The 15,111-nt window shown below is 41.2% G+C and overlaps 1 protein-coding gene across 1 annotated transcript in view; it reads left to right on the top strand.

Moving 5' to 3' along the window:
* LOC114923049 (CUGBP Elav-like family member 2) overlaps window positions 1-15,111 on the top strand; it is a 115,292-nt gene that overhangs the window by 68,997 nt on the left and 31,184 nt on the right. The window contains exon 2 of the mRNA XM_029285447.1: window positions 2,355-2,551. Coding sequence (XP_029141280.1) covers window positions 2,355-2,551 — 197 coding nt within the window. The remainder of the gene's footprint in view (window positions 1-2,354; window positions 2,552-15,111) is intronic.

Below are 15,111 nucleotides of genomic sequence, written 5' to 3'. Positions count from 1 at the left end.
CTGCAAATCAATTTAAATAGTGTCTGAAAGTTCCAAGTCAAGAAACTGGCGTTAGTCCAGAGTGAATTAATCTGAAATTAATTTGATTTTGAAAGGCTCCATCTGGTTATGTTTGGAAAAGGCAGTTAGACAGAGAAAGGAAGATATAAACAAATGATCATCTGTATTCTCCATGCCAGATGTTTTCTGGTTTTTTTCCTTCCCCCTTTTAAAAAAACGAAGAATTTTTTTTTTTTAAGTGATGGAAAAGGTGATGATGCGGGCTGTCTCTTGAAATGGCAGTAATTTGCGTTTTTACAAATGTTTTTTTTTAAAAAAAAATAAAAAATAAAATCAGAGGTTCTAATAGAGAAGAAATGGACAGAAGACTTCAAGAGACGTAGCATTACTAATCTTAAAAACTGAGAATTGGACAGCCGTAATCTAATTTCATTGACAAGAGTCACGCAAAAGAAAACGAGGGTGAAATTGACAGCGTGCTATAAAATTAGGGCATTTAAACTGAAATAGAGTGGAAGACACATTATCAACCTCAAGCATATGACCTGCAATTGCAACCAATTTTTTTCTCACATCTGCAAAGAACTGTATTATTTGTAAGCTGCAGTTTGTTAACCGCACTATGGCAGTCCGATTCATGCAACATGCTAAACCATGCCACGGCTTAACCAATCACGGAGTTCGCACAAGCGCTAACCCGCTCTAAGCAAGCCATTCCAGCTTATCACGTTGTGCGAGACCCCACTGGGCCTACACCCCACAATTGCATACAATGACATGTAAGGTTCTAATGGGAAAAGGAGAGAATTAATCTTCAGCATTTCATTTTTATTTGTTGTCTTTATATTTCGCCATTCAGAAGCATAAGGCAGCAGTGGTTAAGGGGCTGGACCAGGGGTCTTCAAACTTGGCACTTTTATGACTCGTGGACTTCAACTCCCAGAATTCCTGAGCCAGCCATGCTGAGGGGAAAGGGAGAGGTTTCCATGCTGAGCCATGCTGGCTCAGGAATTCTGGGAGTTGAAGTCCACGAGTCATAAAAGAGCCAAGGTTGCCTACCCCTGGGCCGCTGGCCTAAAAACCAGGAGATGGTGAATTGTAGGTCTGAAGCTTCTTGGATGAGAAGCAAAATGTCTTCAAGGAAAAAAAAAACAAAGAAAAGTCCAGTTGCCTTTTGAAAAAGTACCTTTGGGGCAGCCATGACCTGGATGACTGAGCATCTCCATAGACATCACGTTTGGAGACCCCTGCATTAGTGTAAGGCAGGGGTCTTCAAACTTGACCCTTTTATGACTTGTGGACTTCAGCTCCCAGAATTCCTCAGCCAGGCACACTGGCTGAGGAATTCTGGGAGTTGAAGTCCACAAGTTATAAAAGGGCCAAGTTTGAAGACCCCTGGTCTGGATCCAAGCCTGCAGTTTCATCAAAATGGCTGACTGAGGAATTCCCTTGAAGTCCACAAGTCATAAAAGGGCCAAGTTTGAAGACCCCTGGTATAAGGGCTTGAAGTTCCCACCCCTCTGGAAATTACGCCTCTGTGGCATTTGACCAAAGGAATATTAAATATTAAATATTAGGGTTTTTATTTTATTTTTTAAAAGAAATCTGCTTAACCTGGGATTTGCAACCCTGTTAATGCATTAACCTCCCCCCATATGTGCAATAGCTGCAGTTTTTTGCTTTCTGTAAGCTTGTGTTGGGTCTCCGTTGCTCTTTGTATCACATCTTTGAAAGCTCTCCATCATTCGGGTGCTACGTCCATTTTTCATTCTGGAATCATTACCAAAATGAGAGCATTGTCCCTACCTTTCACTGGAGATGGATGTGCGCACGGCACATCCATCCTTTTCCTTTTAACGCTCTCTCCCCCTTTCATCTCACACGTCGGCGGGTTGTTTTGCTTCTTTTGATTTTTTGATACTCCCCCATTTCATCCCATTTCATTTCATGGCGGGTCTATCTGGAGCCTTGAAACAGAGCCAGCAATGAAAACTAGGATACAATTCGGTGGGTCTCCTCCTCGTATTCCATACTCAGTTTCCATGTGAATATACCCATTAAAGCCGTATGAATTCCCTTCCACATACATGGCAGGTTTTTTTTTTAAAGAAAGGGCATGGGCTTATTTTCACATACAGGTTGTCCTCGACTTACAACCATTTGTATTGTATTGTGGTTGTTGTGGCTATAATTTTGTTAATTGTAGCACTTTACCTGTTAATTGTAGCACTTTATCTGGAAGGGTTAGTCAGTCCCACTGTCTTTATTCCTCCCCTTTTGTTCATTGGCCTTGAATCATATCTCCCAAAATTGCCCTTTCTCTAACCACCTTCTTTCTCTCTTGTGTTTACTAGCAACGGCACAGCTAACAAAATGAATGGCGCTCTGGATCACTCAGACCAACCAGACCCCGATGCCATTAAGATGTTTGTCGGGCAGATCCCACGCTCGTGGTCGGAAAAAGAATTGAAAGAACTTTTTGAGCCTTACGGAGCTGTTTACCAGATCAACGTACTCCGAGATCGGAGTCAGAACCCACCCCAAAGTAAAGGTAAGGGCAGGTTGACACCCTGGACCATAGAGGGGTTCTTATTGAGTCGGTGGGCTTCGTCTCCAATTCGTTGTAAGGTTTCTTAGTGCCTCTCAGGATTGGGGAAATGGTTTCTATATCCAACCATCCATCATAATTGATAAGGAAAGTCACTAATGGTTGTTATTTGGTAAAACATTACCAACTAGATAATCATCAATTCTGGAAGGGAGTGGAGATTGCTTGGATATTTTCTTGCATGTGTTTCATTGCCCAACGAGGTTACATCATCAGTGCTTCAAGGGAGTGTTTATATACAAGCATCTTGCCCTGTCAGTGTTTGTGGACACTGGAGAATTCCTGTAAGACTGCCATTAGGACAAATCCGCCATCAACAGTCCCATAGAGATAAACAACATGTACATACCTTTCGAAAGAGACCGTTAAAAAAGCTAAAAAGGAAACAACAAGAACAAAACACCTCACTAGCAATCAATACCCAGATAAGCAGAGCGCAACACCAAGATCAACAATATACCAAGAATCAAGCGGTAAACAATACCCCAATCCAGGAACTATTAAGTCAATCAAACAAGCTAACAGTAAACAACAGACTAATCAAAGGTCCACCAAGAACATTCCCAGCAACAGTGAACAGGGTAAGCCACTTGCATATAGCAGAGAGCAAACCCACTCCTTTCTAGCACTGATGATGTTACCTAGTTGGGTAATGAAATGTCCGTGAGAAAACAACAAAACTCAGAGAGCACGCAGGACCCCACATTTCAGCCCTGAGCTGCAAATATTCTATTTTTTATCTCTGGTGGCTGTCCTCCAATCCTTGTCTGGTTTCATAAATGACTTCCTTGTCTCTCAGCTAGCTTACTCGTTGCTTTCTTCTCTGCCCTCAAATTCGTCATTCTACCCCGCTGACTTCTCCAAATAGTTTAGTACACATTACACTTTCCCTTCTATAGCGTAGCAAGTTCAGCCGACGGAAACGGAGGACCTGGGCCGATGTGGTCATTTCAAAGACCCGTGGCATCCTTCTAAATAGCGTATCTGGTTTGCTCACGCATGATCAGACATGGTTACCGATTCTGGCTTGCAGACCCATGGCGATCTAAGCTTCTCAAGTTGAAATTTGCGTCGCCGTTCTATAAGTCCGCTTCTTTAACTGTGGCTTGCAACGGAGAGTCTGCGAGACACATTCGCCAGGGAGAGCATTTGAAAGGGGCCTGCAGCTGTCAAAGCTGCACCTCCCTAATTTTGCCCTCCACATGCAAACATCTTGAATTTCCTACGTGTCTCTGTTTCAGGACGTTTGTTTACTTGCTTCGGTTGTGCTCAATTTCCTCCAGCTTTGCTCAGCTACTGTCACGAGGGAGGAAAAAGATAATATCTTTCAGAATCAAACCGCTTCTAAAGGATCCCAGACAGCTTGGAAGATTGCAAATGGCAATTGTATGATCCCAGGATAGTGCAACAGTCATAAATACATGCCAGTTGTGAAGTGCCTGAATTTTAATCATGTAACCCTGTAATGGTTGTAAGTGTGAGAGTTGGCTGTAAGCAGTGGTGGGATTCAGCCAGTTCGCACCACTTCGGCAGAACCAGTAGCTAATTTTTTGTTCCCCAGGCCCAGAATGGATTTCTGGAAGCGGCATCCGCACAGAGAACCGGTTGTTCACATATTTAAATCCCACCACTGTCTATAAGTCACTTTTCCCAGTCCCATTGTAACTTTGAAGAGTCACTATACGAATGGGTGTAAGTTGAGGACTGCCTGTATTGGCAACTGAAATTGGGTCTGTAGAATTTCTTGAAAATGTTCCCATTGTTCTGAATTGATTCTCAAATGCAGTAATTATACTCCTGTTGTTATTTTTCAATGTGGAGAGAAGTTCTACTTTTATACATTGGTTTGATAGGATTTGATTTGTCGTGATGGTATTATTCCATTGCCCTTTTTATTAAGTTGCAATTTAAATGAAGATTTATCCGTGAAGTTTAAACCCTGAGCTTCACTGCCAAAGGATGTGGGAAAACCACTAATTTGATTTATCTTAATTTAAAAGAGAATTTAAGGGCATTTATAGAGTACCTGATTTATCAGTGACTGCTGGTGTAGAAAACAGGACTATTATGTCAATGGTTACTACTTATTGTATAGAGCTTGGTTTATTTTATTTTTTTAAAAAACTGATTTCCAGGAGATTTTTTTTCAACTTCTTAATCAGACCTGAAATTTTGAAATTCCCTGATCGTCTCCCATCCAACTACTAACCAAATTCAACCCTTCTTAGCTTTTTTCACATTACCACCTGCTGTATTTTTTTAAAAAAACTAACATTACTCAGATCAATAATTTGAAGAACAGGAATACGGATGGATTTGCATGGACATTTGCATATCAAAAGGAGGATAGTCCTTTAATATAAAACTTAGAATAGGCTGCATTCTTTGCTGATTTTTACACACGTATAAACATAGCCAAAAATAGGACAGAAAATAATAGGAGCCAATCTGGATGCAATTTGGACCGATTACTAGCAAGACGGGGGGGAAATGGAAAGAAGAGTTAAAATGTGCATGGTTGATTATGATTGATTATGTGCCATCGAATCGATGTTAACTTTTAGGGACCCCGTAGATTTTTTTTCCTTGACAATCTCTCCCTAACTTGGTCCTTCAGCTCTCTAATAGCAATAGCAATACCATTTAGACTTATATACCACTTCCTAGTGCTTTACAGCCCCTCTCTAAGTGGTTTACAGAGTCAGCATATTGCCCTCAACAATCTGGGTCCTCATCTTTACTGATCTTGGAAGGATGTCAGGATCGAACTTCTGGCTGTGGGCAGAGTTTGCCCGCAATATTGCATTCTAACCACTGCGCCACCACAGCTTCTTTGATGCATCCATCACCACTATTAATTACGTTCCATCCACTTTGTTGCTGGTTGTTCTCTTCTTCTCTTTCCTTCCATCTTTTCCTGCCTTACAGTCTTCTCCAGAGAGGTAATTTAATTTTGCCCCCATTTGGGGGGGGGGATGAGTCAAAAGAGACTCGTTTATGGGTAGCATCTGAATCCTAAGCATTATTTGGGAGATCGAAAAGGGCAGTCAACTCATGGTTTCAGTGGCTAACTTTTTTTTTACTTTTGCGTTGTTATATTTTATACAGGTAGTCAGTCCTCCATGTACAACTTACAGGAATAGTAACCGTTTGAGGTTACAATGGCACTGAAAAAAATGACTTATCATTTTTCACACTTATGACCCTTGCAGCATTCCCACAGTTATGTGATAAAAATTCAGACACTTGGCCACTGATTCATATTTACGTTGATTGCAGTGTCCCGGGCTCTGGTGATCCCCTTTTGTGACTTCTGACAGCAAAGTCAATGGGAAAGCCAGATTTACTTGACAAGCGTGTTACTGACCTAACAACTGAGTAATTCACTTAACAATCAAGGCAAAAAAGGTCGTAAAATGGGGCAAAACTCACTGAACAACTGCCTCACTGAGCAATAGAAATTATGGGCTCAATTGTAAGGTTGTTAAGTCAAGGACCATCTGTATGACAAATGACCAGGTCTTCATCGTTCTTTCAATCTTCTTTAGTTTCACATTTACAGCAAATACAATATCTATGAAGATGGCCAAGTAAGATAAGATAGATAAGCTTTATTGTCATTTTTTTTACTGGGCACAATGGCACACATCAAAAAATGAAATTGAGTTGCCTGCTCTCAAAGTGAAACACATACATGACACACATCTAAAACATACTATGATCTCAAGGCAGTGGTCTCCCTTCAACACATTTTTTTTCAAGGGGCTGGGTCATTGTCCTGAACAAAAATCTGATTGTCCTCTTCAAGACATCCCAGCAGTATTGGAGTTAAATACTTGGACCTCTCAGCAATTTGAGCAGAGTAGGGATTTTCAGACTGCTGCATCCCAGCTGCAGCCTGTTTCGTAATTGACAGAGCACAATATTGATTGTGGGCTTATTAAGACCACATGCACATTTTTGCACAGAGCAGGCTGTGCAAAACAAACCCAGGCTGATCTACCGAAGTCTTTCTCCGCCATCAATGTCCTTCATTTACGCCCAATTAGTTCTGTCTGTTTACATCTGGTTGTGAAGAAGCAGAAAACAGGGAATAGATGAGCTGGAATTTTGGCTTCCCTCTTTCTGTTTTTTACTAGGTACATTTTTATCGCCGTTCAAATTCTTTACTCTCTCTTTTTTTTCTTTTTTTTTGGCTGGTAGCTTTATATACTTCAAACTAAAGAGCTTAACACTTATTTTCCATTGCTGTGAGATTGCTATCTGACATCCCTCTAGTCATCTCGGTTTGTGACTTAGTCTCTGTTCTGTCACTGAATTTTGGTAAAGCTGATTCCTCATGAAAGCATCGTATGGCTAGAAAGAGAAAGTAAAGACAAAGATTTCCTTGTCCAGTCATGTCCAACTTGAGGACATGGTGCTCATTGGACTCAATGACCTCCAAGGTCCCTTCCAACTTTATTGTTGTTGTTGTTGTTGTTATTATTATTATTATTTCTTAGCCAATGGAGCCAGTGTTGTCTGAAGACTCTTTCCATGGTCCTATAGCCAGCATGGCTGTATGCCAAAGGTGCACAGAACACTGTTACCTTCCCACTGAAGTGGTACCTACTTGTGTTTGCATGCTTTAGAACTGCTGGATGGACCGGAGCTGGGAGCAAGAATGGAAGCTCACCCTGTTGCGTAGAACTCAAGTCTCAAACCTGGGCTGTCAACTCTCCAAGCTCATCATCTTTAACCACTGTGAGCAGAGACATAAATATATAGGTATCAATCAGAATAGAGCTGGAAGGGACCTTGGAGGTCTTCTAGTCCAACCCCTGCTCAGGCAGGAAACCCTATACCAGGGGTAGGCAACCTTGGCTCTTTTATGACTCGTGGACTTCAACTCCCAGCATTCCTGAGCCAGCATAGCTGGCTCAGGAATGCTGGGAGTTGAAGTCCACGAGTCATAAAAGAGCCAAGGTTGCCTACCCCTGCCCTATACCATTTCAGACAAGTGACTGTCCAGTCTTCTTAAAAACCTCCAGTGATGAAGCACCCATGACTTCTGGAGGCAAGCTGTTCCACTGGTTAATTGTCCTCACTGTTAGGAAGTTTCTCCTTGATTCCAGGTTGCTTCTCTCCTTGATTAGTTTCCATCCCTTGTTTTTTTGTCCTGCCCTCTGGTGCTTTGGAAAATAAGTTGACCCCTTCCTCTTTGTGACAACTGACTGAGAGTTCTAGTCCCGCCTTAGGCATGAAAGCCAGCTGGGTGACTTTGGACCCGTCTCTGTCTTAGCCCAACCCACCTCACAGGGTTGTTACAACAGAGGTTCTCTTAATACAGGGGTCTTCAANGGGGGGGGGGGAAGGAAGGAAGGAAGGAAGGAAGGAAGGAAGGAAGGAAGGAAGGAAGGGTGTGTGGAAAGGAGGAAGGAAGGATGGATGGATCACTATTGCAGGCTGAAGGATGAAAAAAGACAAGTTGTGAGGAAGGAAAGAAAAAAAATCCTTGAAATGCAGAGAAAGAGTTCTTCTGAATGCTGGATAGAAATTATCCTTGAAGGAGAGTTTTTAAAAAGAGAAAAAAAGAAGATGTTTCAAGGTGAATGATGCATTGAAAATGTTGTTTGGATTAGGAGAGCCACAGATGCTATGAAAAAAGCCAAGCCTTGAAAAAAAAAGTCTGGAAGAATAGTTCATAGAAGCTGAAATATATTCAAAATAAGGCATAAAAGAAAAAAAATAGAATATGGATAATATATCCATAGGGAAAAAAGCATAAATAAGTCCTGCCTTAGCCAAGAAAGCCAGGTGGGTGACTTTGGGCCAATAATCAGGAGATTGTGAGTTCTAGTCTCGCCTTAGGCATGAAAGCCAGGTGGGTGACTTTGGGCCAGTCATTCTCTCAGTCCAATCCAGGGCTCTTCAAACTTGGCAACTTTAAGACTTGTGGACTTCAACTCCCAGAATTCCTGGCTGAGGAATTCTGGGAGTTGCAGTCCACAAATCTTAAAGTTGCCAAGTTTGAAGACCTCTGGTCCAATCCATCTAAAATGGCTGTTGTTGTGAGGAACATAACAAGAGGAAGGTGTGTCAGATATGTTGGCTGCCTTCAGTTATTTATAAAAATAATAAAGGTGGTCACTGTGTGTGTGCATGTGTCTCTCTCTCTGTGTGAAAATATATAAATGAATTTCAGATTTCTGTGAAGTTTATCCATGATGAAAAACTGGTTTGTTTTAGAAGGTTTGAAGAGGAAGAAAAAAAGATAAAGGCAGAGGGAGATTATTGAAACACCCAAGAGCAAAAGAAGGGCAGAAATACCTGTCAAAATTGTCATATTTATTTACTTATTCATATTTCATATTTCTAAACTACCCATCTCCCTCAAAAGAGGGGGCTCATATGATTTTGTTTCAATATCCTGGGAAGGAATAAGAAGAATAAAAGTTACTTTCACCATGTCATTGTCTAAAGTAGACCAAGATGCAACACAAAGCAATTTCGGGAGGGAGGGAGGGAGGGAGGGAGGCAAGGAAGGAAAGAAAGAAAAGGGGAGAGAGGGAAGGAAGGAAGGCAAGAAGAAAGGAAAGAAAAGGGGAAGGAAGGATGGAAGAAAGGAAAAAGGGAAGGAAGGAAGGAAGGAAAAGGAGGAAAAGAAGGAAGGAAAGAAAAAAGGAAGGAAGGAAGGAAGGAAGGAAGAAAGAAAGAAAGAAAGAGAAAGAAAGAAAGAAAGAAAGAAAGAAAGAAAGAAAGAAAGAAAGGGAAGGAAGGAAGGGGAGGAAAGAAAGGAAGGAAGGAAAGAAAGAAAGAAAGAAAGAAAGAAAGAAAGAAAGAAAGAAAGAAAGAAAGAAAGAAAAGGGAAGGAAGAAAGGAAGGAAGGAAGGAAGAAAGGGGGAGGGAGGGAAGGAAAAGAAAGAAAGAAAGAAAGGGAAAGAAAGAAAAGGGGAGGGAAGGAAGGAAAGAAAAGGGGAGGGAAGGAAGGAAGGAAAGAAAAGGGGAGGGAAGGAAGGGAGGGAAGGGGGAAGGGAGAAAGGAAGGAAGGAAAAAGAGAAGGAAGGAAGGATGGAAGAAAGGAAAAAGGGAAGGAAGGAAGGGCAAGAAAGAAAGAGAAAGAAAGAAAGAAAGAAAGAGGAAAGGGGAGGAAAGGAAGGAAAGAAAAGGGAAGGAAAGGAGGAAGGAAGGAAAGAAGGAAGGAGCAGTACATTTCCATTAGGTTGTTTTTAGATTTCTCTTGGACCTTATTCCCTTTGTGGCCCAGCAACCATGCTTTTAATTGGCGCATGTTAGTCTTTGAATCACAGTTTAAACTTGATGGTGCATAAATATATGATTTCTGGAAAGCAGGGAAGAGCCATGGATTCCACAGGGTCACCCCACACAGCTTTGACTTTAAAGAAAGGATTATCTGAGAGGGTCGCCTTGTCTTGTCCAAGAATAAAATTAACAACCAAGAGAAAGGGATTTATATAATCAGGTCTGCTTTGAAAGAATTAGCACTGCATGATTTATATTTGGAACAATAAATGAACTGTAAATTGTTTGTCTGGCATGTTTCAATCTTGTTTCTTTTAATGAATCTACCCAATTAGCGATCTTTAGGGCAGATACCATAGACCTATGATTAAATTTTTTAATTATGTTTAAACTATAAAACAAACAGTTGTACACAGTAATTTAAAGCAAACATCAGATAAGGATGGGAGAACAGAGGGAAAAGCTGCAGGGTATAACTATGTCCTTCCCCTTAATGTTACCACTTTACAATGCCTTGGTAAGGCCACACTTGGAATACTGCATCCAGTTTTGGTCACCACAATGTAAAAAAGATGCTGAGACTCTAGAAAGAGTACAGAGAAGAGCAACAAAGATGATCAGGGGACTGGAGGCTAAAACATATAAGGAACGGTTGCTGGAATTGGGTATGTCTAGTTTAACGAAGAGAAGGACAAGGGGGGACATGATAGCAGTGTTCCAATATCTCAGGGGCTGCCCCAAAGAAGAAGCAGCCAAGCTATTCTCCAAAGCACCTGAAGGCAGGACAAGAAGCAACGGATGGAAACTAATCAAGGAGAGAAGCAACCTAGCACTAAGGAGAAACTTCCTGACAGTTAGAACAGTTAACAAGTGGAACAACCTGCCTCCAGAAGTGGTGAATGCTCCAACACTGGAAGTTTTTAAGAAGAGACTGGACAGCCATTTGTCTGAAATGGTGTAGGGTTTCCTGCCTGAGCAGGGGGTTGGACTTGATGACCTCCAAGGTCCCTTCCAACTTTATTATTACTATTATTATAATTATTATTATTATTGTTGTTGTTGTTGTTGTTGAAGAACTGTACTGGTAGTCCTTGACTTACGACCACAATTGAGCCCAAAATTTATGTTGCTAAGTGAGACGTTCATTAAAGCTGGCTGAGGAATTCTGGGAGTTGAAGTCCACAAGTCTTAAAGTTGTCAAGGTAGAGGACCCCTGTTCTAGTCCAAGCTTCTGCTCAAGCAGGAGACCCTATGCCCTTCTGGACAAATGGTTGTCCAATCTCTTCTTTAAAATCTCCAGTGATGAATTCCCCACAGCCCCCGGAAGTAAGCCATTCCATGGATTATCAAGAAAGTTCTCCTGAGTTCCAGATTGGATCTCTTTCAGATAGACTTCCACCCAATACTTCTTTTCCTGTCCTTTGGTGCTTTGGAGAACAGGTCAACACCCTCTTCTTTGTGACAACTTCTCGAGTACAAGAAGACTGCTATCATTCACCCTTAGATCTTCTCTTGGTTAGACTGGACATATCTAGTTCCCTCAATGGTTTTCTGTATGGTTTAGCCTCTAGACCAGGGGTCTTCAAACTTGGCCCTTTTATGACTTGTGGACTTCAACTCCCAGAATTCCTCAGCCAGGCATGCTGCTCTAGACTCTTATCTTCTTTGTTTCTCTTTTCTGCACCCTTTCTAGAGTCTCAACATCTTTTTTATATCGTGGTGGCTCCTGACTGATCTTCAAAAGTAGCCTTATGTAGTCGGCTTTGTGATAGTGCAGGAAACTGGCAGAACTTCCTTCTTCAAAAAAGGTTGCAATGGGGGCACCAGTCATAACTGGACAAAAACTGTTCAGTCTGAATTGATCTTTGGCAGAATGAATTTGACATTATGAAGAGGGTTGCCCGGAATAAGAATTCAAGATTCTCCGCTAATCACGGGATAAATCTTGGTTAACAACCCGCAGTCGCGGAATACAGCCTGCGTTACAGTTTAGTGCAGTGTGTAAATCCGGCTTTCCAATAATCAGACCTCACTAAGATCAAACAAAACATGGCCTTAGGCGTATGCAAAATGTTGTTTTTGATCTCAAAATGCCAACCATTGCTCCGAGTTGGAAACGAGCTGTTTCTATCTATCCTGGAAGCCTTTTGAAAAAAGCATTGTTTCAAGGGCAGAACGTTTCCAGAACAGCTCGCTTCAAATTGGAGGAGGGGTTTTCATTTGAAACATTCTGCACATCCTGTGTTGCTTTCAAAATCGATGCTGTGAATAGTCCCAAGCAAGTTGAGGTCAAGGGTCTAAAATGGAAGTAATTATAAGACAGGGAAAAACATTCATTCATTCATTCACTTGCTCATTCATTCAATTTGTGACCTGCCCAATCCTGAAAAACTCTGGGCAGCAATCAACAGAATTAATAATGTATTCTATTCACCAAGAAAAGGCCTTTTATTGAGGAGATTAATACAATATCATCAATAAAAGGCCTTTGCTTGGTGAGGAAAATTTATGTCAGCCCCTCTCCATACCAGAGCTGTGTAGCAAACACTAACTAACGGCCAACATTTCTGAGTCCAAAAACACAATCTTCATATTTCTTCTTCTTCTTTCTCTTAGTGTTTGCAGATCATGAGGTATAAAATTATGGCCGGCTTAAGCTGGACAGCATTAACTTGAGTAACTCCACTGGGGCCTTATGTTTCTATAACAAAGTATTGTGTGTTTCTCCAGTTCAGTTAGAAATCCCCTTGTCCTTTGGTGTCAGATTTAATCCAGTCTGCCCGAATGTGTGGGAAACACTGTGTGGAAAAATTTCTGCCATCTTCATTCTTCTGGCGGTTTATTTATACACAATGCGTACATTGATGTAGATGTATTTACTCCTACATTTTTTTTAGTCTCCTGATGCAATGTGTGGATTTTTTCGTGGCATATTCGGACTACATGTTTTGGTGTGTTTTGTTGTAAAGCATCCAGAGAATTTTAGCTGTTGAGCTTTGAGTTTTGAGAAATGTAATAAATAAAAGGAGTGAAGCGGGATTGAGCAGAGTTTCGCAAACTTGACAGCTTTAAGACAGGTGGTCCCAGAATGCTGACTAGGGAATTCTGGGAGTTGAAGTCCAGATGTCTTAAAGTTGCCAAGCTGGAGCAACACTGGATAGCAATGGCCACTTTTAGCAAAGGGCCAGGTTGATGGACCTTAGAGTAATGATGGGGGTTGATGTGCTTAGTTTTGGAATCAGCAACTGTTTTAAAATGAAGGTCATCTCCATGGAAACAATAAAATTATGTTGAGATTTGGGACAGTCTTAAGGTCTGAAAACATTTGATCGTGATACTTATCCTCATCTGTTTTCTCTCTCTCTTTTTAAGAAACTCTGAACAAAGTTCTTTCCATAAAAGTAGTCCTTGACTTACAACTAGTGGTGGGATTCAGCCGGTTTGCACCACTTTGGCAGAACCGGTAGCTAATGTTTTGTTGCCCAGGCCCAGAATGGACTTCCGGAAGTGGCATCCACACAGAGAACCGGTTGTTCACATATTTGAATCCCACCGCTGCTTACAACCATTTGTTTAATAACCATTTGAAGTTACAACTGCGCTGAAAAAAAGTGACTTAGGGCCGGTCCTCACACTTAACAACCATCACAGCGTTCCCCATGGTCACATGATCAAAATAGGGTTGCTTGGCAACGGTTGTAGCATCTAAAGTTTGCGTGATTGCCATTTGCAAACTTCCCAGTCAGCTTCCCACAAGCCAAGTCAATGGAGGAAGCCATATTTGCTTAATGATCATTGATTCACTTAATAATTGCATGATTCACTTAACAACCATGGCAAAAAAGGTCATAANTCTTCTTCTTCTTCTTCTTCTTCTTCTTCTTCTTCTTCTTCTTCTTCTTCTTCTTCTTCTTCTTCTTCTTCTTCTTCTTCTTCTTCTTCTTCTTCTTCTTCTTCTTCTTCTTCTTCTTCTTCTTCTTCTTCTTCTTCTTCTTCTTCTTCTTCTTCTTCTTCTTTCTCTTAGTGTTTGCAGATCATGAGGTATAAAATTATGGCTGGCTTAAGTTGGACGGCATTAACTTGAGTAACTCCACTGGGGCCTTATGTTTCTATAACAAAGTATTGTGTGTTTCTCCAGTTCAATTAGAAATCCCCTTGTCCTTTGGTGTCAGATTTAATCCAGTCTGCCCGAATGTGTGGGAAACACTGTGTGGAAAAATTTCTGCCATCTTCATTCTTCTGGCGGTTTATTTATGCACAATGCGTACATTGATGCAGATGTATTTACTCCTACATTTTTTTTTAGTCTCCTGATGCAATGTGTGGATTTTTTCGTGGCATATTCGGACTACATGTTTTGGTGTGTTTTGTTGTAAAGCATCCAGAGAATTTCAGTTGTTGAGCTTTGGGTTTTGAGAAATGTAATAAATAAAAGGAGTGAAGCGGGATTGAGCAGAGTTTCGCAAACTTGACAGCTTTAAGACAGGTGGTCCCAGAATGCTGACTAGGGAATTCTGGGAGTTGAAGTCCAGACGTCTTAAAGTTGCCAAGCCGGAGCAACACTGGATAGCAATGGCCACTTTTAGCAAAGGGCCAGGTTGATGGACCTTAGAGTAGTGATGGGGGTTGATGTGCTTAGTTTTGGAATCAGCAACTGTTTTAAAATGTAGGTCATCTCCATGGAAACAATAAAATTATGTTGAGATTTGGGACAGTCTTAAGGTCTGAAAACATTTGATCGTGATACTTATCCTCATCTGTTTTCTCTCTCTCTTTTTAAGAAACTCTGAACAAAGTTCTTTCCATAAAAGTAGTCCTTGACTTACAACTAGTGGTGGGATTCAGCCGGTTTGCACCACTTTGGCAGAACCGGTAGCTAATGTTTTGTTGCCCAGGCCCAGAATGGACTTCCGGAAGTGGCATCCACACAGAGAACCGGTTGTTCACATATTTGAATCCCACCGCTGCTTACAACCATTTGTTTAATAACCATTTGAAGTTACAACTGCGCTGAAAAAAAGTGACTTAGGGCCGGTCCTCACACTTAACAACCATCACAGCATTCCCCATGGTCACATGATCAAAATAGGGTTGCTTGGCAACGGTTGTAGCATCTAAAGTTTGCGTGATTGCCATTTGCAAACTTCCCAGTCAGCTTCCCACAAGCCAAGTCAATGGAGGAAGCCATATTTGCTTAATGATCATTGATTCACTTAATAATTGCATGATTCACTTAACAACCATGGCAAAAAAGGTCATAA

Source organism: Protobothrops mucrosquamatus, unplaced genomic scaffold, assembly GCF_001527695.2.
Source record: "Protobothrops mucrosquamatus isolate PMUCROS unplaced genomic scaffold, P.Mucros_1.0 scaffold1719, whole genome shotgun sequence".
Taxonomy (NCBI): Eukaryota; Metazoa; Chordata; class Lepidosauria; order Squamata; family Viperidae; genus Protobothrops; species Protobothrops mucrosquamatus.
The sequence above is the reverse complement of the archived record's forward strand: the minus strand, read 5'-3'. Positions and strand labels throughout refer to the sequence as shown.